We start from the raw sequence: 26999 nt of genomic DNA, 5'->3' as shown, positions 1-26999 counted from the left end.
ATCACACAACCTGATTTCTACTTTGATTTAGAAAACAACAGCAACATCAGTTCTTTCAAACACATTCATGTCAGTGTAATTATAGATTTCTGTCTTTACAAAGTGAGAACTAAATATGTGTGATAAAGGAAGGTCAGTGTTTGATTGACAGCTGATCTCTGTGCGGAGCAGAAACGTCACCACGACGAACTTTGATCAACAAACATGGAGACAAAAGAAGTTAAAGATTTAAACACAGAATCTAAATCACTGCTTTTAATGACTCGAGTCTATTTGAGTTCACACAACTCAGCTGTGTCTCTATATAAACAAACCCTAACTCCAGCATAGAGAGGCTGAGTGAATGTGGTCTGGACTCTGTGGAGGAGAGTCATGGTGTCAGTGACTCTGTAGAAGGACAGAACACCTGCACTGGGATCCAGGTACACTCCTACTCTGGAGGACAGAGGACCTGACACTGGGGTCCAGATGCTGTTGTAACAGAAGTTATGACTGTTTACATGACAAGCTAACATCCAAGATTTATCATTGAATCCAAATCTACATTCACCTGAGTCTCCTGCTCTGCTGATATTCTTGTATGTGACTGCTACACCAACTGCTCCTCTCACCTCCACCTCCACCTCCCAGTAACAACGTCCAGTCAGACTCTCTCTACTCAGGACCTGAGGCCAATAAGTGAATCTGTCTGGGTGATCAGAATAAGACTGTTCTTCACTCATACGTGTTACTTTTCTGTTTCCCTTAGATAATAACAGATGTTTGTTTGCTGTGTTTGGATCCAGTGTGATTTCCTGTGAATATCTTAAGAAGTCAGCTCTGGTCTCTGGCTCTGGTTGTGGCAGTAAAACATCCACTTGAGACACAATCTGTAAAATCTCTGTCTCTGTCTCACTCAGAATGTCCTGTAGTCGACCTCTGACCTGTGACACAGCTGCTGTCACGTCCTCAAAGGTCCTCAGAGGACGGATCCTGATGCTGGATGAGTGTGTAGATTCACTGAGTGGTGACAGTGAGGGGTAGTTGTGTAGAAACTGGTTGTGATCCTCTGTGTCTGAGAGCTGCTTCAGTTCATGGTCTTTCCTCTTCAGCTCAGTGATCTCCTGCTCCAGTCTCTCCTGAAGCTCTCTGACTCGACTCACTTCAGTTTCCTCCTGGGATCTGATCTGCTGCTTCACATCAGAGCTTCTTTTCTCCAGCAGACGGATCAGCTCAGTGAAGATCTTCTCACAGTCCTCCACTGCTTTATCAGCAGAACCATTGACGGCCTCCTCCTCCTGTTGAAGCAGGTTCACATCTTTCTCTGTGTCCTGGACTCTCTGCTGGATTGTTTGTCTCCTCAGCCCGAGCTCTCTCTGCCTCTCAGTCCTTTCTGCTGCAGCTGACACTGTGTCGTGGTCTTTATGTTCCTCCACAGAGCAGAGATAACAGATACACTGCTGATCTGTGCGGCAGAACATCTTCATCACCTCATCGTGACGAGAGCAGATGTTCTCCTGGAGCTTCTCCGAGGGCTCCACCAGCTTGTGCTTCTTAAATGGAGCTGACTGAAGATGAGGCTGGAGGTGTTTTTCACAATAAGAGGCCAAACAAACCAAACAGGACTTGAGAGCTTTCAGTTTTCTCCCAGTGCAGACATCACAGGCCACATCTTCAGGTCCAGCATAGCAGTGATCAGCAGGAGCAGCTTGGAGTCCAGTCTTCTTCAGCACCTCCACTAAACCAGCTAACATGGTGTTTTTCCCCAGGACAGGCCTCGGTGTGAAGGTCTGTCTACACTGAGGGCAGCTGTAGCTTCCTCTCTCCTCCTCTTTGTCCCAGTGAGTGTTAATACAGCTCTTACAGTAGCTGTGTCCACAGCCAGTAGCCACCGGATCCTTCAGTAGATCCAGACAGATCGAACAGCAGAACATTTCCTGCTCCAGCTGAAATTCTCTCTGCGCCATCTCACCGTCCTGGATCTCAGTTTCCCTTTAACTGACAAAAGTTGTATCAAGATCCAAACTCTGTTATTCTCGTTGCCTCTCAGTTCCTGAACTTCACCACACTTCACTCTCACTTAACTTAAACCAGCAGCTCGGTGAAGGGGCGGGAGCAAGTTAATGTTTAGTCAAAGTCCTCCTCCTTTAAAGTTAATAAGTATCCTGGGCATATGGGAGAACCTTCAGCCAAAGAACAATATTCAACTTCCCCTTGGTGAAGAAGGAAATTGATCCCTCCACACTTTCAGTCATGAGTTAAATCTCAGCTCAAGTCATGAGTGTGTCACAAAACCAGAGAGCACATTCAGAGTCACAGAAGACGTGAAACAACCTGGTTCACATCGTTCAGTGGCATCTGCATGTTTACACAGAAAATCTACCATCAGCTTATCAGTCAACCGGGCCACGCCTCGCTTATCACCTCTGTGGAAGCTCCTCATAAACTGTAAAGGTGTGACTCAGAGCTGACTATCAGTTTTCTACTGTAATTAAGATTATTCTAGATGGACTTTGTTCTCTGCACCAGCTGCTCCTTGGATGATATCTTATCAGAGACGTCTGCAAGGAGGTGATAGAGAACAAATTAGTTTTGAAATTGAAAGAAATCCCTCAGACTCGGCACAGCCAAAGCTCAGAGTCGAACCGAACACATGGAAGGTTTCACTTTACGCAGTACAGGTCCTACAGTGTTAATAAAAGACATATGGTGGCAAAAATGTCATACATTTCAATATTCCTTTCAAAATATTCAGCATGACAACCTCCATTTCTTGTCCATGTGGATCCTGACGCCTGCAAAATCTGAGTTCAATGTCCATGAGCTTCACAGTTCCTCCCTGCAGTTCCCCCCTGCTGCCACTCGGTGCCGCCAGTGTCCCACGTGAAGCTGCGATCAGGGGCTTGGCTCCTTTAGTTTCCCACAGTCATGACGCAAAAAGTCAACATTACTGACTATGAAACGTTTAACTTTTATTATCAAGCCCAGTAAATAATTATGCTAAATCAGCCACTTTTCTATGTGGTAGAAATTGTATTTAAACACTTTTCATTTTTTTTACATCAGTCATTTTCAAATGACGTGGTTTATCAACATTATAAAAAGTACTGACTTTTCTCCTGTATTTGCTTCACTACACTGGCTTCCTGTTAAATTAAGAATTTGATTTAAAACTCTCCTCCTCACCGACATTAATACGGCAGCATCATACCTTAAAGAGCTCATCGTACCTTATCAACCCACTGGAGCACTGCGCTCCCAGAGTTCAGGCCGACTTGTCCTCCCTAAAGTCCATAAAAGTAGAGTTATCAAGTTCCTCTCTGGTGGAGTCATCTCCCAATTTCATTTCTGGAGACAGACACCCTCTCTACGTTCAAGAGTCGGCTTCAAACCTTCCTTTGTGATCAGCTTAGAGCTGGTTCAGGCTCTTAGTTCTGCTGCTATAGGTCTAGAATGTCGGGGGACACATGGAGCCTCATGCACTGAACTCAGTGGATCCTCGGCCGTTTCTCCAGAGGAGGTGTATGTGAGCAGGCAAATGTCCGAGTGAGGGCCTCCGGAGTTTCTGCAGATTCCCTCCACATCACCCCCAAGTACAAAGTCTGCAGAAAGTCTGGAGGAGTCGATGTGAGACATTTCTTTAAAAAACAAACAAAAACAAAACCAATATTTCCGTATTGAAAAGATTGAATCATAACAGCATAATGAATCTGAAACTGAGCAGAAGATGGCTCCTGCAAAGTAAAGCACATTATTTGTGGATCCCACTGGACTTCAAACACCACAGAGTCATATCTCTGTGTCCATCAGAGATATGATGTGTTCAGTGCAGCAGGCTGAGGCGTGATATGATCTCTCAGTCTGTCAGAAAGGAAAAGACCAGAACTTATTTAATCAGAAATTTGGTTTCAAATATTCATGAAATATAATCAACTTAATCACAGTATGATCGTTATTTCACAGCATAATGAACAACCCCCCCACCCCCCCGCCTCATCAGTCAAGCATGACCAGGGTGGCTGACTTCACGGTGTCGCTCTCAAATACAATGAAACGAACGCACCTCTCTTTTTTACACACACACACACACACACACACACACACACACACACACACACACACACACACACACACAGAGAGAGAAAGAAGAAAGGTAAGAAAGTATGTACATTTTTCTAAATTAAAAAATGCAAATAGCTATAGAATATGTCTTTGTATGTTTATATAATAGCTTTAAGTTGTATTAAATTGAATAAAATACAACTTCATGCAAAACAACTTCACGTTTTTCTTAAAAATTATCAATCGACCAAGAAACAACACGTTGAAAACTGGAAACAAAAACCAAAGCACAGAACCAAGCAGAAGAAGTGTGAACTGAGGAGAAGGAGATGAGGAGACAGACGAAAACATAAATATGCTAATTCTGCAATATGACACAATCACATCATTCATCGTGTACATGCAGCTAAATCCTCCGCACCACCGAACCTGACGGGGGGGGGAGGCTGCAGAGAGCGTGCCTGGAGGCCGCCGCTCTGTTCAGGGGAACACGGCGATGGATCTAATGTACAGGATAATGTTTGGCCTGAGGAGCCCACATGGGGAAGCTGCTACGTCCTATTTGCCGGGATGTTGAGCTCAGTTTGGAGAGCACTTCATTCTCCCTGCCCTGTGGGATCTTAGCCACAGGCTGAGATACAGTGCAATCAATCTGTTCCTCATCAGACGCCGGGATGGGCTCTGTGTCGTGTGCGTGTTTTACTTTGAAGGCTCACGTCTTCTTTAGCTCACGTTGACACTCTGGAAACAGCAGGAGGACGCGTCAGATATTTGGTTTCTATCCCGTTTGCACACACGTGTTCGCTCTGGAATGTTGTCTCCAGCTCTTTTTTTTACCTGGAACCTTTAATACTATATTTTGAATTGAGTGTTCATGTTTCAAATAAGTTTAATTAGTTATTTGATGATAAAGAAAGGTGTGTGACGTCCTGATTGACAGCTGAGACTGACTCCTTTACATGCATGTGCCTGATTTTAGGACAAATCTGGGACACTTCTCCAGCTACAGATCCTCCAAAAGGAAAGTCAAATCAACAAGGGGGAGTTACAGCTGCCTTCAGTTCGATCTTCTCTCCCTCACATTGTAAGACTGTGTGGAAAATCACATGAGGAAACAGCGGCGGAGCTTCGAGTGTCAAACAGGTGAAATACAACAAGAAGTGTGAATCCCAGGCTTCTCGCGATCATTCAGACCTTCTCACCTGGAGATAAACCCAGAGGTGCATCGTCTCTCACTAATCCGCTGACGAGGGAGTCGGTCCCTGGAAACCTGCAAACCAAGAGAGACTGAAAGGCGCCGGGAAGAGGAGGGGTGAAGCGATAACATGTGATGATAGCCACGATAAAAACGATGTCGGGGACCAAAACAAAAGGAGACAACTTGGATCTCACAGCTCAGATTTAACGCAGTCAGATTTCCAGTTTGAGGACAGTGATTGGCAGGGATTAAACAGCTGATGTTAATTGGAAGTCAAGGTGAAGGGGAAATAAGTGGGGGGGGGGGGGATTATGCTAAGTGTGCATTGTGATGCAAAACAATGAATCGTTCATATTAGAGCCGAAAGCTTTAAATGTTGTATTCTGTGGTTTATTATTGAGGCACGTACACTGTGCTGTCCTCACTGAAGCTGAAGATTCCTCTGAGTGATACTTCATCATTTTAAATCTACTTCTCAGGGTTTTACTTTGATAGAAGACGGTGTCCTGTAGTTGTATGGGTTCTTCCTTGGGTCGTGCCCCACCCCTCCACAAAATGGCAAGGAAATTTGTTGGGTAGTTTTTGCGTAATCCTGCAGAAAAAACTATTCATAACCTTCAAATCGGCGGCGGTAGCTACCTCAAAGACGTATATTAAAAAGAAATCGAGCACAAGTATGGCCACCAGGATCAGTAATTTGGGTTTTTCTTTAACATCTGTTCTCTTATTTACTTTGATACAAATGTTTTCAAATCCAATCAAACTAATTACTTGATCTTCTTTTAGTTTTCTCCACCTGAAAAACACAAAGAGCTCCTCTGCACCGCCTCCCTTTGTTTCGAGTTCACCGTCGAGTTCATTTGTTTTCGCAATGCAAAACGTGCTGATTGCGTGTAGTGCATGAGAAGGAATGCACGTCTAACAACGTTATGTCTTCTTGTTATATTTGAATCAAACTGTATGAAAGTAGCCTGCAGCGTTATTAACTGATCCCACATGAGTAGTCAGTCGCGTTTACTCGTGATCGTTTATTTTGTTATTGCACACATTTTACTGATTTGCTAACACACACACACACACACACACACACACACACACACACACACACACACACACACACACACACACACACACACACACACACACACACACACACACACACATATCATCAAGCACTTGACCTTCAGTGAAAAATAAGAGCGGGACTGAAAACTACGAAAGTGTATTGTGTTAACTTGAGAAAAACAAATGTGCTCTGTTTTGTCGTTAATTCAGAAAAACTGAGCAGATCTTTTTGTGAAGTGAACTCAATACACTTCCACTTTTTACTGTGAGTGATGGGATCATAGTTCAAGTTAAAACTTACAGCATTTCTTTTGTTACAAAGCAGTTTTTAAATGTTTCTCTTGACATAAAATCCAGAAAGAGGTTTTTTTAAACCCTTTGCCGACACGTTTACTGTGATCACGTTTCCTTTTTGCTGTTTGATCGGTGTCTTTTACGTCAGAACCTCTTTAATCTGACGTCACCTGAGAGAAACATACTGATTTCACTGCCCAGGGTTTTTCTTAAATTTCTCTAAAATAGTTTAAATGAGAAATAATCGACTTTTTGCACATTTGGACACAGACTCTTGCTTTAGGACTCAGAGCCGGGGTTTCTCCTCTTCCCCCCATAACATCCAGATATGATTTTAGGGTCAAATAATGTAGTGACTCAGAAGGTTTCATTGGTTGATCTGTTGCTTGTGGGTTCGGATATGTGGCGCTTCCTACCAGCTGATGCAGCCTCGGCCAAAGCTCTGCCTCTCCCCATGATGTCACAGCCACCACAGCCTCCTGCCTCCTAAAGCCGGCAGCAGGGGGGAGCTGCAAGACAGAGAGTGTGCAGAGCCGCACTCTCAATCCTCCCGGAGCATTTGTTCCACCCAGACGGAGGAGAGGAAGCAGCAGAGGACAACATCCTCCTGCAGAAATAACAGAGGAGAGAGAGAAAAGAAGTTCTGAGAGTCGGGGGTGGAAGGGAGCTGCCGCGGAGCCATGGAGAGGTCAGACCCCCACGTGAAGGGAAAGTCCAAGAGGAAGAGGAGGAGGAGGAGGAGTAAAGGCAAAGGTCAGTACAACAGCTCAGGGGAACTTTATGTTGGGGCTATTGTCACCTTGACACAGATATAACACTAATATTCAGATTATTAGAGACTTTAATATATCAGATTTTTATTAAATACATTTCATCCTCGCTTTTTGCTCTCAATTGCTTTTGTAAAAATACTGTAATACGGTGACATATGAGGGCTTTGCTGCATTATATTTAAATGCACATTCATTTGCACTTTCAGTGTAAAATATACATAATATAATATACATTTCAAAGCAACTACACAATGTTCATGTAGCACTACATTCAGGTGGGGCTACATGCAGAAAATATTACAGCAATGTTACAGTAACTCAAGTGTGTTGGAATCTTAACTTTATGACACGAAGCGTTTTGATTATTGTACCACATCACAGGAGGGAGTTATTTCATTTAAACAGTTTTTTTCCTGCTGTCAGACGGATCAGGAACCAACGTGACCTCAGTGTCATAATACAACTCAGATATCAATGTCAACAGGAATATTATCTTATTTATCACCATTTACAAGGTGTTGAAATCAGAGATAACGTCAGGTTGGTGCATTCATTTCTAAATCTGTACAAATTTACTTTGTCATTTATCTTGCAGGCATTATATCATGACAAACCAAAATGCTGGACAAAATGTTTTGCCCTGATGATGGCGCTACAAGCTAAGCCCATAACAACCATTTTAACCTAAACCGAACAAAATTCAAACGCAAAACAACTGAATCAGCACGTCGACAAAACACACAAACTGTGCGTGGCCACAAAGCCGGTGCTGACGTTCGTGCTTCTTCATGCTAACACAAGCCCAGACTCCTCGGATCCCTGCGTCATCGGTCTTTTCTCTGTACGACCGACACTCACCAGAATATAAAGTTCACATCAAAGGCCGACACATGGGTGACGTCTTACCTCTTTTGTGTTAGTTCATAACTCTGCTAAAGCCGCAAATCCAACGTCTGTCATTTTGAAACCGCTCCAAGGTGCATACCGCCCCCTACTGCTTGACTTAATAGAGTAAAATGTGGCACAGACAATGCTCAGATGTTGTGATGTGGACTTCTCGAGGTCTTGGGCTACAGCTGCAGGATTTCAAAGAGGATGTTTTACGGTGCCGTTGAACATGAGCTTCGTTCTCACTCAGCTGACTGAACGATTCAGGAGTCGCAAGCTGATCTGTTGAGTTCACCGAGAACAAGAACGTTGCTCATTTAGTGCATTCAGACCAGTTCAGTCCCTAGGCCCTCGTTTCCTTTCACCTTATACTGACCTTATCATTTATTTTGCAGGGATTTAATGATAAACCAAAATGCTGGACAAAATATTTTGACCTGATGATGGCGCTAGAGCCAAGTCAGAAAGTTAAGTTAAAGTAACCGAAGTCATAACGCTCTACCCAGAGGGGAACATGTGGTTTTGTCTACATTTCCACATTAATACGTTCACCCAGAGTCTAAAATAAAAACCTCACTGTGGCGCAACACTCAGAGGAGACACATCATCTGGGGACCACGAATGTGTGTCTTCAAAGTGTTCGGCCAACGTTTGTTCAGATTTTTCACTTTGTACCGAAGCGACAATGTTTCTGCAGAATCCGGCCCGTGGAGCCTCAGGTAGCAGCAATCAGTGGTGACATAATGACCACAAGGTCACGCAAAGGTCAACAAATGTACATCGACAGAAGCAGGTAGAAAGTTTTATGTGAATCTCCTTTACACCCAGAGTCAGATGATGAAATCATCTAAATCTGCAGGTGGACACAAGAACAATCTCCAGCAGATAGAGAAAAACTCAGTTGTTCCATTATCACAATCAGAATCAGAAATACTATATTGATTCCAGGGGGAAATTGTGACTCAGAGGGTCTGGCACTCAGAGGGTCTGAGACGCAGAAGGTCTGGCACTCGGAGGGTCTGGCACTCAGAGGGTCTGAGACTCAGAAGGTCTGGCACTCGAAGGGTCTGACACTCCGAGGGTCTGAGACTCAGAGGGTCTGACACTCAGAGGGTCTGAGACGCAGAAGGTCTGGCACTCGGAGGGTCTGGCACTCGGAGGGTCTGAGACTCAGAAGGTCTGGCACTCAGAGGGTCTGAGACTCAGAAGGTCTGGCACTCGAAGGGTCTGACACTCCGAGGGTCTGAGACTCAGAGGGTCTGACACTCAGAGGGTCTGAGACGCAGAAGGTCTGGCACTCGGAGGGTCTGGCACTCGGAGGGTCTGGCACTCAGAGGGTCTGAGACTCAGAAGGTCTGGCACTCAGAGGGTCTGAGACTCAGAAGGTCTGGCACTCGGAGGGTCTGGCACTCGGAGGGTCTGAGACTCGGAGGGTCTGAGACTCAGAGGGTCTGGCACTCGGAGGGTCTGACACTCCGAGGGTCTGACACTCCGAGGGTCTGAGACTCGGAGGGTCTGAGACTCCGAGGGTCTGACACTCCGAGGGTCTGAGACTCCGAGGGTCTGGCACTCGGAGGGTCTGACACTCGGAGGGTCTGACACTCCGAGGGTCTGGCACTCGGAGGGTCTGAGACTCCGAGGGTCTGAGACTCCGAGGGTCTGACACTCCGAGGGTCTGACACTCCGAGGGTCTGAGACTCGGAGGGTCTGAGACTCCGAGGGTCTGGCACTCGGAGGGTCTGACACTCCGAGGGTCTGACACTCCGAGGGTCTGGCACTCGGAGGGTCTGACACTCCGAGGGTCTGAGACTCAGAGGGTCTGGCACTCGGAGGGTCTGAGACTCAGAGGGTCTGAGACTCCGAGGGTCTGGCACTCAGAAGGTCTGGCACTCCGAGGGTCTGACACTCCGAGGGTCTGAGACTCCGAGGGTCTGAGACTCCGAGGGTCTGGCACTCGGAGGGAGGAGTTGTGTAGTTTGATGGCCACAGGCAGGAATGACTTCCTGTGGCGCTGTGTGGTGCATCTCGTTGGTCTCAGTCTTGCACTGAACGTGCTCCTGTGTTTGACCAGCACGTCATGGAGAGGGTGGGAGACATTGTCCAGACTGGCATGTAGCTCAGACAGCATCCTCCTGTCTGAAGCCGCTATACAAGTTTCTAGTCGCAGACTCTTTACTCAGCCACTTCCTGGTTATTGTTTTCTTACAAGCGGCTCTGAGGATTTGCAATAAATATCTATCCTGCTTCTTCGGCTCATATTTCATATGTTCCAGTAGATCAGAGGCTCAGCTGGTGGAACTAAAGTGTTAGAAACCTGAAAAGTTCAGTTTCACTCTGCGTTCACTCCGTCTCACACGTGTCATGTATGTGAATAAATGAAATGATGCGAGCTCTGGTAATCATAATTACAGTTGTCTGGGCAACAGGTCAGCTGTTTAGGATTAATCTGGCATTGTTCTCCCCGTGCTAATCCTGCGTAGATGCGGCAGATTACTCCGTGATGGCTTTTGTATTAAGTCCGATAGTTATTCAAAGTGCGCTAAGCCCATTCCACTTTCATTAATGACCCATTGGCCTTTTTTGTGCATCAACGCTGCAGTGAGAGCGGGTCCTCCAGAAAATCCTTACCCAACACAGCTCCTCCAATCCCACTATTTTAGGGCCAGAATGCACTTAGCTAATGCTTCCACTGCAGCCAGCAACGAGCGGTGCCTTCCCGCCAGCTGTCACTTTACAAACAGAAGGTTGCATCTGTATCTTGAACGCTCGACAGCAGGGAAACCAGTGCTTGACGGCTCAGCTCCCTCTTTATCTCGCAGTAAATCAATGACACTTTTTCTGTCGCAGTGAGACACTTTGAGTTTTGACGTCTCCAATCACGATCATGTCAAATCAGGTATTTGTGGAGACATTTACATGAACAATTGTGTTGCTTTATCAGTGAGCGTCAATCATTAGAAGTCGTCCATTAGTGTGAGATTATTTTATGCGACCCTCCAGGAACGTTTTCCTCTGAGAAATATTTCAAGAGTTTGGGAAACAAACTTAAATCTGCGGGAAAACAGCGAATCTGGATAATTTCAGATCCAGATGAAGACTCGAGCTTTAATTGTCACTTTTTCTGTATTTCTGTTTCTTTTTCGTGTTGTAAGTTTGGTTTTAATTAGTTATTTGATGCTATAACAATGGGTTGAAACATCTCTCGCAATCACATGTAGCGCTACTACGCAAACTCGGACAGTTCCGCGTTCACGCATGGACAGCGGGAGGAAGTGGAAATGTGTCGTCCATCTTTATTTACAGGCTGTGGTGAAGCATGAGTTCGGTCTCCTCATCTAACTCTGGGAAGGAAAAGTAAAACCAAATGTTGAAAAGGAATCGAGGGAGAATGATGATGGTTCTTTCACTTCAAACGCTGCTCTCTGGGTTTCAAAACATCCGGATGATGGGCACGGAACAAGAGAGAAAGAAAAGTGGAACCCAACCTGAACCTGGAGCTTCACACGACAAAACAACCCAAAGTTTTCTAACCGTCTTGGTTAAATGCAGCCATGAAATACGACATCTCAGTGGCTCTGTTTAAATGGAGCAGGTCTAATTGCTGCACCAGGAAAACATGCTTTTCTGAGATGGGTTCAATGAAATAGAAACAAAAGTAAAAGGTTCCAAATCAAATCAGGGAGCAATCCTCGCTCAGCACATAAAAACATGCCGCCCTGTTCGGAATTAGCGGACAAAGTCCATTGAGTACAAAATGAAATTACTCTGTTAATAAGGATTTTTCTCCAGACTGCTGGTATTTCCGTCAAATTAACAAACTGTCATTTGTTGGCCGTTAAATCTCGTCACAGAAATGATTTCATTGTCCTGCTTTTAGTGAGGATTACGGTTCAGCAACATGGAACAAACAGCTGCCGTCTGTGACGAGCCCGTCGGTCGTTTCCTCATGACGTCTCGTGCGTTTGGCCATGTCTGTGCGTTGGATGCATTTTGGGTAAGTGAGCACCGTCGTGCAGTCAAACTTAGTGGGGCATGTCAGTGTGCAATTTCACTGATGGATTCGGCAATCTCCACACTTCTCTGGGGCTCTGGCTCCATGAAAACATTAGCAATATGGTTTGTGTGCCCATTTAACGTAATTGCAGGGATGCTCAGCGGGTAAAGTGTAGCACCAGATCTGCAAGGGTTAGGGGTCCCATTCCTTCTGAAGCTCAGAGTGAAGGAAGCTGCCGCCACTGATCCGCTCCGCCACTGCGTACGCTACAGAAAGTTTACCTCAAATTTGCAGATAGTGTTTGAACCTTTTTCCTCTTCATTTCATTGTTTGTTTCCCACCCGTCACCTTAGCTTTCCTAGAACAAAGACTTAGTGCTCTGCTTCCTGTTGTTTACAATGTGTAACACATCAGCAGAGCCGTGTCTTTTCCTGACATCCTGGACGTGCACTGTGCGCGTGTTGCTCGGCTCATATCCTCTCTCTGCTGTTTTCTGAAGACAAACAATCAACAGACAAACAATCGGTTTTGGATACGAGCAGCATTTTGATGTCTGGGTCAGTCTGAGATGTTTTTAGGAAAATTGCAGTCAATTCTATTTAATGGTCCTCTCATTACATTTGTTTTGGCCTGAGCTATTACAGTGAAAAATCCAAATACACACACACACACACACACACACACACACACACACACACACACACACACACACACACACACACACACACACACACACACACACACACACACACACACACACACAGGACAACATGATGAATAAATATCAAAGTGGATATCTCATGTCATTCAAAGTTGTTGAAGACAGCCCACTCCATGTTAGCATGCGGGACAGGGACTGAACTAATAAGTCAAACTACACATGGAATTTTTGTTTTCTTTAAACTTGATTTTTCGTTAATGTTAAAAAATTAAGAATCAAAAATTAAGTGTCTCAAATTGAAGCAAGATTGAGCATCATGGATATCAAGGACAAGCAATCGATCAATCAATTAAACAGCCTTTATAAAGCAATCGATTGTATATATATATATAACTCTGGCCCCAAATTACATCGCCAGCACAAGATGGCCGCTCTTGGATGGTTTGGCTTCAGGAGGAAGTGGAAACCCAGCGTCCATCTTTGTTTACAGTCTAATATGGCAGCCTACAGCCGAGCCGTGAGATTGACTGTAGACACGCTTTGCACCAAAATTGCCACATGTACGCAATTAAATTAAAAATACAGGTAAACCAGCTAAAAGGCATTGGAATAACTTTTACCTTTTAGATACATTTTTACTTCAGTAACTTCAAACTTAACGGCACCTGAAGATTGTTGGAGCGCGGATTGAAAGAGGCGAAGAAGTTACCTTCACCGAGAAGTTACCTTCACCAAGAAGTTACCTTCCTCGCCTCCTCCGTAAACAGGCAGTCGTAAAAAAAAGGTCAAACCCAAAGAAGTGATGAACACAGGGAAGTAAGACAACCTGGCAGGGAGCAGTAGACTGAGCACGTTGATTCAAGGGTCTCCTGGCAGGAAACACAGGGACAGGAAATAGGCAGGTCTAGGGGGCGAATGACCAGGAACTGAAACCACAGAAAGTGTTTCAAAATAAAACAGGAAATACCATAAAGTGTGGGAACCAACAGGATGTTAAATCCAAGTTTCGTGTCAGAGCCGGTGCCGATAAATCCCTGTGACGACTGCAGAGTCATTTCATGAAGATTTTCACACTGACGACAAAAGCCAGATTTGTGGGGGGGGGGGGTTGTCTTTGTGAAAGGGACCTAAATCGTCCCCGCACGTACGTTTTGTTAGTTACTGTAAGATAGAATTCAACAGCTTTACCCAGAACTCTGATCCCTAATCAGAATTGTAAAAATCCACATTTAGAGACAAAGGAAACCCAATCTTTTAAAGTGACGGAGCGACAGTGAAGCAGCAGGCGGGGGGGGGGCATTAGAAGTTGAAACGAGGCCGCTGTCGGCAGTCAGCTGCCATAGATTACTGCTGTCGTCGTTATTATCTCTCATTGCTATTTCATTGCACATCACCATATGTTTCAGGCAATAATTTCATCACTCATTTCCAAATAATGATCATCAGCCTGTTGATCTGAAAGCAGACGTTGAGCTTTTCGCTGCGCGGCTCTGATGCTGGAGTGAGAAGATTTGACGAGAGGCTTCGTGGTTCGTTCTCTCTGCTCATCTCAGGACATTATATTCGACATGGATCTGCACTGAAATAACAAACACTCAGGTGCAACGATTACAAATAACACAGTAAATAAATCAGTGAGTAGAAACAGAACATGTGTTTGAGGTGCACATAAAACAGGACATTATACTTTTCAACCCATCTTCCAAATTCTGGTGAAGTTCTTATTAAGCTGCTTTCACGAGCCTTGGATTCACAGCGGTGCCGCGTCAGCAGCTACAAATTCAAGACCGACTAAAACCGTTTTCATACATGAACTCAAGGAAATGTTGGGAAAGTTCGTGCATTGATTTGTTCCAGATCTTCGAGTTTAACTAAAGCATCTAACTGTTTCCGTGTGGTCCCTGGTAAACACGGCTTGAGGAGGTGAAGAGAAGTTTAGTCTGGGCCCATCCTCTTTAGTAACAGTGTTCAAACATTAAAAGCTCTACAGGTTTCATGGGTGTGCATCGCTGTGAGCAGGGTTTGAACCTGCGCGGGACGATCCCATTGGATTTCGAGTCCAACGCCTTAACCACTCGGCCATCACAGCACGCAGCTTTATCACGATTAACTGTCATCAAACGGGACCACGTGAAGGTTATGAATTCCTCACACGTGGTGAATTCTCTGAGTTTTTACTGGGGCCGGCAGGAAACGTGTGGAGCAACTGACTCTAGCTTCCGACCGACCGACAGGGTTTTGAGGAGGATCTTTTGAATCCATCAATATCTATCTTCTTCCAATTATTCGAAGTCCGGCTAAGCTTGGATGTTCCAATCGTCCCTTTCCCCAGCAACACTGCCCAGATCCTCGGGACAGATGGGATACATGATACCTCAATTGAGTTCTGGGTCCACCCTGGGGTCTCCTCCTAGGAGGTTGATCCAGAAAAGGAAGGAGGCATCAGAATTAGATGATTGACATCGAAGGGCTGCTTTCAACATGAAGAAGCAACGGCTCTCCTGGGAGCTCAATGCCACATTAATGCTGACATGGCACCTACCCTCCTGCTCCATCCTCCCATCACTTGTGTACGAGACGCTCAACCTCCATCACTGAGGGCGGCGACTTGGACTCAGAGTTGGACCTTGGACGAGTCGGACCGGTGAAGCCAAACGTGTTCAATTCCAGTTGAAACACTGGAAATGTTGCGGCTCCCTGCAACCTTCAGCTCTGCAGAAATGCTGCACAGTTGCATTCTTGAGTAGGAGTCTGTAGGTCTCGTTGTTGGCTGCTGATTTCTATCACAATACCTATAAGATCCTTATTTACAGAAATATCTTTTAACGGGGTTACTAAACAATAAGAAACCAATCTGCAACACCAGGATAGAGACTGATGTGATAAGTAAGACAGTAAATCTTCAACGGTAACGAATTTCATTATCAGTACTGAGAAATTATTACAAAAAGTTTTCCGTATTTCTTTGCCCTTGAGGAAAGACAGTCCACATTACAAGTAAATGAAACTCGCTTCCCATTAATTACGCTTAGCAAATGAGATTATCCACAGCTGTCAAACCACACACACACACACACACACACACACACACACTGGACAGTGAGCGGGTGCTCCTCGTCCCCCCCCCCCCCCCGCCATGCCTAATTTCATTATTCTATTAAATAAGGTTCATTAACAGTGGTTGGATGGAGAAACTCTGCTTCTAAGGTTTGATAAACACAAGCACTTGGGAATATGAAGCGATGCCAGCTCTGGTCACTATTCGGTGAATTCAGTGCAAAGTACTAATATCTTTTACACTTCCAGCTATCAGCGATGCCACAAGATAAAAGAGTGAAGTGAGAAGTTTTTAATTTTCCTAATAGATTCCTATAGAACGCGACTCAGGTGGAGTCGCACTCTGCTGGTCGTTCGAGAAAATACAAGTTTGAAGCACGTTGGTTCCACTTCCCAGTCCCGGAGTCAACATCCGTCGAGACCTCCTGCTCGTATAAAGCAGGAGGTCTCGTTGTCTGAGAAGAACCAGGATGGCCGAGAGGTTAAGGCGTTGGACTTAAGATCCAATGGGCAAATGCCCTCGTGGGTTCGATCCCCACTCCTGGTATTCTGCTTTATCCTCAATGAGCTTGCTCCAGTTATATAAACAATGATATAATTATATTACGTTCTACAATATAAGTTACAGATCAAATGATTTAAACTTCATTTCGTCATATAGGGTCAGTGCTCTGGTTAACGTGGGCATTTTAAACCTGATGCGTAGATGAGAGCACAGGAACTCTGGAGTTCACTAGTCCAAGTGCACGTTGACACTTTCACATTGTCCCTCAGTTGTGCACGTGTTGCACTTTCATCTCTAAATTGCTGCACAAACCCATTTTTGCACATTTGCGTGTGACAGAGATTACAGGTAGATTACCTCGAGTTAAATCAAGTGCAAACTCTAACACTGCAATTCACAAATGGGTGTGAGTTAACGCCGTGCTCGGTGAGTGAGAGAGTGAGGGATGAATGAATAAGTGAAGATGACAGGACGTGTGGGGAGGCGCGAGGGCTTTCGCCGACGTAACCCAAAGACAAACACAGTTATTATGTGTTTGGTCCCATTAGCCGTGATGATGCAGGTCATTAAAACACCTCCAACCTGCACCTGCCTTCAGAAGCTGCAGACTCACATCATTACATTCACATCCCGTCGCACAGCTCTCGCTCATATCAGCCACTTAATGGCATCACACGCCCAATATAACTGCAAGGTGCGAGGTTAATGCAGAACGGTTTAGTCTGCTCTCTTCATTACACTAATGACTCGGTGTGCAGCGCCCTCCAGAATCACCAGTCCACGGGCAGGAACATTTGCCACCAGGAATCTGAACAACGAGCATCTTTCATCCAATTTTCAATCCGATTGTACTTCAAACATGACGTTTGTTTTTTATTTCAAATGATTTATGTATTTTATAGTTTTTTACAGCTTGTACTTTTGGTAATCTTGAAATTTAGAGTGATTCTTTTCCTCGCTGTTGCCGGACGGTCAAATAAAACGATTTTTCTAAACCCGTGATGCTGCAGCGTTCCTTGGAAAACAACTAGAGACAGTGAAAACCAGGATATACAGATAATTATGGTCTTACCAGTGTCTTCAAATGGTGCATTGTCTTAATGTTGATTCATAACATTCAGACTTTCAGCTCACAGGCCGTAATATCGTCTGAACAGTTCATATCAAATGTTATTGCCAGTGCAGCTCGTATTTCTCTGTGTTTATGTCTCGTATGTGTTGTGTGTTACGCCCCCTGGTTTAACCAGAGCGGTTAAATGGTGATGGGGCACCAGATAAATCCACATGGGGATAAATGGGGCCACTGGTTTCAGAGCCAGTGGGGATCAGCAGATGATCAGTTACAGTTTTTCCAGGACGATGTAATAAGTCGTTGAGTCTGGAGCAAAGGTCTGCACACAGGTACAACAACAGGATATGTGTGATTATCCGTTAGGTTTGAAACAGGATTTAAAGAAATGACTGAGTTGCGGTCGTATTAGTTGAAAATGTCCAGATTCGGTTTCCCCAGACGAAGGCGTGGCAGAGGAACACATCCTGGCCGAAAACACCGGCACTAGCAGGATGAAATCTGATTTGTCAAACTGCTCAACACTCATATTAGTTTCCTCTGGACGTCACCAGACAGGGACTGTGGACGTTGTCCCCCTTGTCCTCCCTCTTTCAGCGTTCACAGCAGGTGTGTGGTGCAATGAGACGTGAAAAAGGTCAAAACATGACAACGGCCTGATCCTGTGAAATAAGCGTTCTCACTCTTTACCTTGTGCAGCGTGAGGACGACGACACATCCGCTGCCGCATCAGTGATGAGGTCGTGTCAGGTTCTCTCTCAGTCTCACAACTTACGTTTGCACTACATCACCTAAAATGTGTTGACCTCCCTCCACTGCATTACTTTCATGGGGGGGGGAGTGAATGTAAAACTGCGCAGCCTAAGCGTTCAGAGACGCTGGGCTCAAAGATATGAGTTGTTCTGTTATTATAATAAATACACGGTAGTGAAACACTTCATCTGTCCCTGTTCGAGACCACGTGACGTGTCTCGCTGTGAAAAGACTCATTTCATACATTTATGATTCTGCTTTCAGAACGAGGCGACAGAATATCCACCCTCATCAGTCCCATGCGACATTGGGAGACTGGAGCTTCATCAGCTGAGGACGCAGACAACTCAAGTAAATGGTTTTCCTTTTTTCACTTGGACAAGTTTGGTTGGTTTTCCTCTGTTGAAATGTCGCCGCTACGAAGGACAGACGACCATGAGCAGGACGGCATCGAGCCAATTAACGCACACACATCACGTGTCATGCTGCAATTAGAGGATACTGATTATTTTTGTTGCCTTATATTTTATTACGTGTACTAATTGTGGTAATTTACCTGCTAATCATCAGCAGATCATCATTGTGAGCTTACTAGCGTTAGCATTAACCTGAATGCTAAGAGGTGACCTAACAAAGTACAAATTCTGACGACTTTTCACTTTGACACTTTTACATTTTCAAAACAGGCTCGTTAATTTCATTGGAATGCATCTGAGGGGAAGGTTTTTTTTAATTTTGCATCATCGAGCGTCGCACAGACAACTGAGCTATTATACTTTTACTTGAGTTGTTTACTTTTACTTGAGTATGAGTACTTCTACCTGAGTAAAGACTGTGTGGACTTCTGCCACCTCTGCTGACCAGCTCCCATGAAAAGCTGCTTCTATCGACCTAGAGAAATCATAAAAGCAAAAACGTCTTTTCCAGGTCCCTGTCATGATTTGAATCTGTCAACAGGTACAAGCAGTTTGGAGGTGAAAGAGAATCAGGATGATAAAATCCAGCTGGACTGTGATCGACTGCGAAAGTATCATCCGTCAGCGTTTTGCACAACTTTCCCCAGAACCAGAGCGAGGGCCACGAAGAGGAAGCAGCCGCTGGTGGATGGAAAAGACCGGCTGCTCTACCAAAGCCACTTGACCTGTAAACAAGCCGCGTGGGCCGTCACTCAGAAGAACGCGCTGGTGCAGCTGAACGAGCTACGACCCGGGCTGCGCTATGAGGTCGCGTCAAAGACGGGTCCTCTGCACGCTCCGGTGTTTTCTGTCGGCGTGGAGGTCAACGGCCTCCACTTTGAGGGTCGAGGGCCGACCAAGAAGCAGGCGAAGATGAGGGCCGCGGAGCTCGCTCTCCGGTCCTTCATCCAGTTCCCAAATGCCTCCCAGGCTCACAGCGTGATGGAGAACTTCACCGGCACACCCACGGATTTTACAGCAGATAAACTGGACATCCCCGATGGATTCCTCCAGGAGTCTGAGCCATCCCTGTTTGAAGATCTCCTGCATGGCAACACAGCAAAAAAGGAGGTTTTCTCCAGCATTTACAACCACAAACGACTTGTTCATCTCACACTGGACTTGGTCTCCTCAACAAACCCCAAAAGACGAGCCCTCTGCACCTCACTGTTAGAGCACCTCAGCCCAGTGGCGCTGCTCAGCGAGCTGCAGCCAGGGCTCAGGTACATGTGTCTGGTGGAGAGAGTTCACGGCAGACTGATGAGGAGCTTCGTCATGGTTGTTCGGGTGGGGGGGAGGGTGTTTGAAGGGTGTGGTCACAGTAAAAGACGGGCGAAGGCGCAGGCGGCGGCAGCTGCTCTACAGTCTCTGTACAACATCAGCCTGGGACCAGAGAAGAAGGTCATGGGCCTCCAGAGCAGCAGAACCAAAAACCAGCTACCTCAGGTGAGTAGAACTTCTGTTTTCACCACACAGGTTTTATTGCCAAGAGAGAAACTGCACAAAAGCAAAACAGTCTCCATCCAGACGAGCGTTTTAGCTCCGTATCAGGAACCATCTCCGTCTACACGCTCGAAATCACACAGCACATGATCTTTCACGTGCACTGGGGATGTGCTCGGTTACAGGAAATACTGTGCATGGGGAACAGCGATGGTGAAAAGTAAGATGAGGGATTTCAAACCTAACGGAACATAAGAAATGGAAATACGGGCACAAAAGACAATTGTGTGGAAACGAGTGGTTTTGTCTGTATGAAAAAAAGGAACATGGTCCGTCCACAGAGAAGCTTCTGGGTCTTAAATGACCTAAAATGTTCATGTGACCCATTTGTAGAGAAATGTCCGGTCAGCAGACGGAGGCGACTCTGAAACGTGACAGAAAGCAGATTTACTCCAGATCCTTCAGTGATCCTTCATGAGTCAGAGTCTGGCAGTGACACGGAATCTGTCCCTCGTCTCTGCAGCTTTCTGAGTCTTCTAAGTCTCGGGATAAGCGTCTCTGAGGTGAGCCCTGTGCTACCAAATGGAGTGTGCTGCACATCAGCGTGACCATCATGTCCCGAGGCCCGAGAGCGGGACGGTGTCCTGTATGCTCATCTGCGGCATACAAACAACTTCATTATGTCTCTGGGAACTGTCCCCGACGTCTTCTAATGTCATGCTTTATGAATACGAGTAGATTTGTCTCCACGACGCTGAAGGGGGCGACTGAACGTGGTCGAAGGAATCTTAGAAAGATGGATATGCACGTTCTTTATGGAACCCGGTGGGTGAATTGACGAGAGAATCCAGACAGCGGGAGATGCAACAGGAGCGTTTTGGATGTGATCTGAACAAAGAGGTGGTTTTACACTGCTGCAGGCAAAACTTAAGAGGCCGACGATTTTCAGAAGCTTCTCCTCCTCTTTGTCTAGAAGACAGATTTTGATCATTTGGCACACACACACACGTGCACACACACACACGTGCACACACACACACCCACCCTTCAACGCGAACTGTCTGTCAGGCGGCGTGACGCATTAATGAACATTATTACACCACATTAGCGATGAAGGAGGAGCGGCAGCAGACCAAGGAGATTGAGGTGGAGCGGGAAGGCGGTGTGAAGAGCATAATAATCTCACAGATAATTGTTTAACACACTCATTACACACAACCTTGTGCCGCTGTCACCCAGGAAACACCGAGCAGAGAGTTTCACCAAAGGAAAACCACAGGAGCGATTTGAGGCCTGTAAGGAAAAACAGCGACAGACAGTGAGGTCTGGGTTCAGGAGGCGTGTTCACAGTGTTCCGGGTTTTTAAAGCCAGATTCTTTTATTTGAAAAGAACCGATATCCTAAAAACAATAAGTACGTTAGTTTTCAAATCCTGGGACAATAAATACAGATGATGTTGCTTTTTAAATAGTTTAAGTCATAAATCTCTCAGACCATTATTGCTTCAATATTACTGAAGCCAGTGAGATGAAAACTAGTGAAAACCACTGAGCATTAATTGATTCCTGGCAGTTGGAGAGCAGAGTACAGTATTGTAGTTCATCCTCTCCATCGCCCCCTGGTGGCTGGTTGCAGTCTAAACCCCACCCCCCTCTGTGTTAGCTGATTGGGTGACCCAAACTAAAACGTCAAAACGTTTGTGTCCAGGATGCTTGGCTTTATTTCTGGATGGCGTTAGGAAGTGGAGATTTATTCACAGTCTGTAGTGAGGACATTACTGTAATGCCGGGAACGTAAAATAAATATTAAAATAAATCTAATTTTTTAGGCTGAACAAGCTCGAAAAACTCATTTAAGCAAATTTTCGCAACCAAACGCCAGCCCAGTGTGGGGCGGAGCCTATCTATATTCTACGATGTAAAATGAATCGCAACGTACAATTTGCGGCGTTTTACCGCCTGCAGGTTTTCTTTTGTTCCACCTGGTGAACACACAACGAGTAAAGCAGAGCCCAGAACATCTGTTGCCATGAATCAAGCTCGCTCTGCTCTGCCTGGAGCAACCTGAAGGACAGGGAAAGATTTAGAGAGTGATACAGCTGCTCAGACAGAAGTGATCATGTGACTGTGTGTGAAACTCAGGTTGAATCAAACTGTGCGAGAGCATCTGACACGCAGACCAGCAGGAAACGCTCAGAACCCTTCACTGACCCGACCTGTGGCACAAATCCTCAAGTCCGACCACAAACACACGATGCACTTGTTTTTAGATCAGTGTTTCTTGCATTCTACCAATACATCATGATTCCAGACGTTCCTATTGAAAAGGTGTCGATGAATGTGAACAAACAGGACTCAGCTAAAGTCCTAAACGAGAGGATGAAGGCAGAGAGGAATGAAAAAGAGGACGTGCTGCCTCCTCAGCTCCGTAAACCCTGTCTCTGCCGTTTCCTCTGCAGTTCTTCGCGGAGTCCATCTTCCACCTGGTGAGAGAGAAACACGGCGAGTTGACGTTCGGCTGTTTCTCCACCTCGCACGCTCGCCACAAGGTGCTGGCGGGGATCGTGATGACCAGAGGTAAGGGGCGGAGACACAGCAGGTCTGGTATGAAAGCTGAACCGTTGCCTCGGCTCAAGGTCGCGACCCAGAGTTCATCCGGATCCGTGAAGTCAAAGAAAAACGTCCAATCCCCCAATGTTAAAGAAAGTGAATTACATAGTGTGAATTGTGTTTTCTGAACTTCAGAGCATGTCAACATTTTACAGTAGTAACAGAATATGTCTCCTGAGCTGTGGGTCTCTCTCCTCTTTCTCTCTCCTCTTTCTCTTTGTGTTGAACTTCCTGCTCCTGTCCCTCCAGGCTTTGACCTCAGATCGGCCCACGTTGTGTCTCTGGCCACGGGGACGAAGTGTCTGGACAACGCGAGCGACCGCGACTCGACGCTCGGCGACTGTCACGCTGAAGTTCTCAGCAGAAGAGCGCTGGTTCGATTCCTGTACTCTCAGCTGGAGCTGCTGCTCTGGTACAAACAAAACGATTCATCTTGCTCTTGGTTGGAAACGCCACACAGACGTACAGTTTTGTTTTTTAGTAGAAGCGATCGTGGTGTGACGCCGCGGTATCGAGGCTCTGCTGTCGACCAATCGTGAGTCGGCCTCAGCCACAGACTGTGAATAAAGATGGACGCCACATCTCAACTTCCTCCCCCCATCCAGAGACGCTGAGATGTCTGTTAAGAACAGAAGATATCAAGGCCTTAAACTTCGTTGCTGATTTAGTCACAAATATTTAATCACACGCAGACATAAAAAGGTTTTCTTTAACTTTTTAAGTGATCCCAAAAATATCACAGTAAACTTTGTCAGATTATGGAAAAAGTTTCACCACTGATGTGTTTTCAGCCTCTTGTCAGAAGATGGTTTTGTTTCTTTTCGCGTTGAAACGTGAATCGCCCCTTATTGTCCTATTTCTTTCTTTCCTCTCTCAAGTAATCCGGCAGACGGCGAGGAACAATCCATCTTTGTGCCAAACAAAGGCGGCGGCTTACGGCTGCAGGACGGCGTCTTCTTCCACATGTACGTCAGCTCGTCACCGTGTGGAGACGCTCGACTCAACTGCCCCTACGAGACCAGTGCTGCCTGTGAGACAAACACGTTTAAACTGGTATCAGACCAGAACACTCTGGACCAAATACTGACGACTTCATTATGCTGCTGCTATTATCATCTGGTGCTTCAGTCAAACATTCAACATAAACAGAATAGTTAGAAACCTGTCGAAGTAAAGTCATGACCTCACTCTCCGCAGGTCATCAGTCTCCTCACCCGATTGGCTGTTCCTTAACGAGTTCATTGACCTGCAGGGGGCGGGGCTCTGGTCACTTTCTATCGCTCTGAGAACATAAAGTCCGATTTGCTGAAAATGTCTTGCTCTATGGAACTTCAGCAGTTATGGCGCCTCATCTGATTCCTCCTCCTCTGTCAGATCCCAGCCGGAGGTGTCGCTCTCACCTCAGGGTGAAGGTCAACGGGGGGGAGGGCACGCTGCCTGTCACGCCACGAGGAGCCAATCAGAAACGGGACGCTCTGTTGCCGGGGGAACGTCTGGTCACCATGTCCTGCACCGACAAAATGGCAAAGTGAGTGTGACTGCGGATGGATGGATTAGCGTTGTGACATGTGACATCCCAGGATCTCCTCAGGTGAATTCTTTCAGATTCGGAACACACGTTCACCTGACGTCACTGATTAACTGAGTCGATTTTGGAGGTCAAAGGTCAAATAAAAAAGAAACATGTAGGATAGGACTGCAGAACGTTTTTTGTGTCAACAGGTGGAGCGTCGTCGGACTCCAGGGGGCGCTCCTGTCCCACCTGGTGGAGCCGGTTTACCTGCACAGCCTGACAGTGGGGACGCTGAGCCACACGGGTCACCTGGGCCGAGCCCTGACACGGCGCCTCGCAGCCGTCAAGCACCTGCCCTTCCCCTACCGCCGCCGGCAGCCGCTGCTCAGCTGTAGGTCCACGCGGCGTCGACACCGCCTGATTTACACGCTCGTACAACGATACACTTCCTCGTGACCCAGATGGAGACGTGTGGTGTCCTGGACGCAAGGTCTCCCCTGTTCTACAGCAAAGCAGGGGGTCTGCATTGAGATGACTGAGAAAGGACACATCAGTCCTCTCAATATTCCAGATTTTTATAAATCAACAGTCATGAATTATTTGCTGGGAAATGAGTGAAAATGTCCCAAAACATAAATAATCCAACAGTGATTAGAAAGATTCCTGGATCCGCCCCTTGATCCGGATGAAGGGCCTCTCTCTTGGTTCACGTTCCATCCTTTTGTTAAGTTTCGTGGAAATCTGTTTGCTAGTTTTTGCGTAATCCTGCTGATTAACAAACAAGCTGACAGGGATAAAAACAGAACCTGATTGGTGGAGGTAATAATCCAAGAATGTGAAACCTCCACCACAACCGGGGCGGTCTCATTGAATTCAATCTAGCTGCAGCAAATTGCACACGCGCACAAAATTAAGATCCACGAGTTTCTACCGGGGGGAACGGGAAAGTGAAAATGTAAAACCAAAGCCACATCTCATAATGTAAAATGAAAAATTCACGAATCCACAGCAACATTGAATGCGTTCTCCCCTGACCCGAGCAGTCCAGTGGTTTTTGTGTAATCTTGTTTTTAACCAAACCAACAAACCTCCACGACCTCCTTGGTGGAGGGATGTGTCACGTCCTACACGATGTGATCACGTGGTTTTGTCTGCGCAGGTCTGAGCGAGGCGCGGCCGGCCGGGAAGGCCCCGAGCGTCAGCCTGAGCTGGAGCTGTGGTGACGGAGGCCTGGAGGAGATCTGCACCTCCACGGGAAGGAGGCCGGACTCCGGGACGCCATCGCAGCTCTGCAGGAGCTCGCTGTTTGACCGCTGGCAGGGGCTGCAGCGTCAGGTGGGTCAGAGACGCCCAGAGACGGGAAAACACTGAACCTACTGCGGGTTCATGTCAGGAGATTGCTCAAGGGGACTCAGGCAGAGAGGGGATGTGAGTTGCATGAAATTACAAGTAGATAACTCCAAACACAACACAAATCACTGAATATGATTCACAGAATTCACTTGAAGGCAAATTGTTTAATTCCCGTCTGTGTTTTCTCTTCGATGAACATTTTCACTTTTTAACCTGTAATAAAAAACTGGTTTACTCATGAAGAACAGAAAGCAAAAGCACGAGCGGTTGACTTATCTTCAGGTCCACATTAAAGCTGCGTTACCGAACAATAGAATCTGCACAGACACATTAAGTTGAGACGTTGGCTGCGATCTACCAAATTATTCAAGAACACAGGGAAAGCAACTCCTCTTAAAAACACCACATTGTCCCCGAGCTCTGCCACATTATAAGTGCTTTTAAAAGCAACTCCTTCCAATGTGAAATTAAAATATGTATGACGTGGTTTAAAATTTGATGATGGCAGAAAGAGTAAATATATATATATATAACTAGCACCTGGAATCTTTAAAGAAGCTGCTCTTAATATCAGGAGGAAGCAAAGACAAATCAGTCTGAACATAGAGAAGCATCAAGCAGTTAAACACTAAACAGAGCAAAAAGAGATAGAATATTATACTTTTACCGTTTGATAACAAAACATCAACTCAGAAATCTTCTTTTCCATCAAAGAAACGTTGATGTTTTTAAAACTGACATGAGAAGAACATTAAATTAACTCTATAGATTATAACACAAATGCTATTTTAATTCCAACTGATCGCACCTGAAAATAATATGACGTGATTGAGTCCTTTGGACGCTGTGCATGTTGAGTCGTCAATGAAAGGTTGGAGCCACCATGAGCTGAGATCGTTAAAATAAAGTGTCAAGGAACAATAAGCAAAGCACAAATATGATTGGAGGGAAACTCAGTGCGGAGACGCTAATCGCTCTTTCTGATTTCTGACATTCTCACTCGGCAAACTTAGATGTGAGCAATGTTTGATTTAGACGTCACGTCACATCGGTTGAATCAGCAGCATGGCATTCTGGGAAACCATAATGTTATTAGTTACACCTGCAGTAACAAGTCAAAATGTGTGCTGTGTAAAATATGTATTTTCATGGGAGATAGGAGTCATCACAAGGAGGCTGAAGTATTTACAGACGACGTCATTTTTAATCTGAGGACAGAACATGAATCCTCCCGAAGCACAACCGGACCGTCATTGTCTTTGTGTCCTTGAATATCCACAAATCAATCGTGTGTGTCATTTGGTTAACAAGACTGAAAATCACCTTTA

The 26999-nt window shown here is 45.7% G+C and overlaps 2 protein-coding genes and 2 non-coding genes across 6 annotated transcripts in view; 2 read left to right on the top strand and 2 right to left on the bottom strand.

The window, feature by feature from the left end:
• Window positions 1-152: 152 nt before the first annotated feature.
• LOC117778540 (tripartite motif-containing protein 16-like) lies at window positions 153-26989 on the bottom strand. Its single transcript, XM_034614232.1, has 4 exons — window positions 26985-26989; window positions 13658-13666; window positions 10444-10446; window positions 153-1946 (listed from the first exon to the last, which is right to left on the bottom strand). The coding sequence occupies exon 4, from the start codon at window positions 1944-1946 to the stop codon at window positions 270-272; it is 1677 nt and encodes a 558-aa protein (XP_034470123.1). The 5' UTR covers window positions 10444-10446; window positions 13658-13666; window positions 26985-26989; the 3' UTR covers window positions 153-269.
• The window catches only part of LOC117778532 (double-stranded RNA-specific editase B2-like), a 34271-nt gene continuing 14495 nt past the window's right edge, over window positions 7224-26999 (top strand). For all 3 annotated transcript variants that reach the window (XR_004616803.1, XM_034614218.1, XM_034614216.1), the window contains exons 1-9: window positions 7224-7351; window positions 18563-18649; window positions 19256-20199; window positions 22655-22772; window positions 23055-23217; window positions 23684-23835; window positions 24180-24333; window positions 24528-24709; window positions 25478-25653. Coding sequence is in view for 2 of the 3 variants with exons in the window: in XM_034614218.1 (XP_034470109.1) it covers window positions 7279-7351; window positions 18563-18649; window positions 19256-20199; window positions 22655-22772; window positions 23055-23217; window positions 23684-23835; window positions 24180-24333; window positions 24528-24709; window positions 25478-25653 (2049 nt within the window). In the remaining variant the exon portion in view is untranslated. The remainder of the gene's footprint in view (window positions 7352-18562; window positions 18650-19255; window positions 20200-22654; window positions 22773-23054; window positions 23218-23683; window positions 23836-24179; window positions 24334-24527; window positions 24710-25477; window positions 25654-26999) is intronic.
• On the bottom strand, window positions 14922-15003 carry trnas-cga. The gene has a single exon. It is a non-coding gene; the product is annotated as a tRNA-Ser (tRNA).
• Window positions 16436-16518, top strand: trnal-uaa. Its single transcript has one exon. It is a non-coding gene; the product is annotated as a tRNA-Leu (tRNA).

This window comes from Hippoglossus hippoglossus, chromosome 17, assembly GCF_009819705.1.
Source record: "Hippoglossus hippoglossus isolate fHipHip1 chromosome 17, fHipHip1.pri, whole genome shotgun sequence".
NCBI lineage: Eukaryota > Metazoa > Chordata > Actinopteri > Pleuronectiformes > Pleuronectidae > Hippoglossus > Hippoglossus hippoglossus.
The sequence above is the reverse complement of the archived record's forward strand: the minus strand, read 5'-3'. Positions and strand labels throughout refer to the sequence as shown.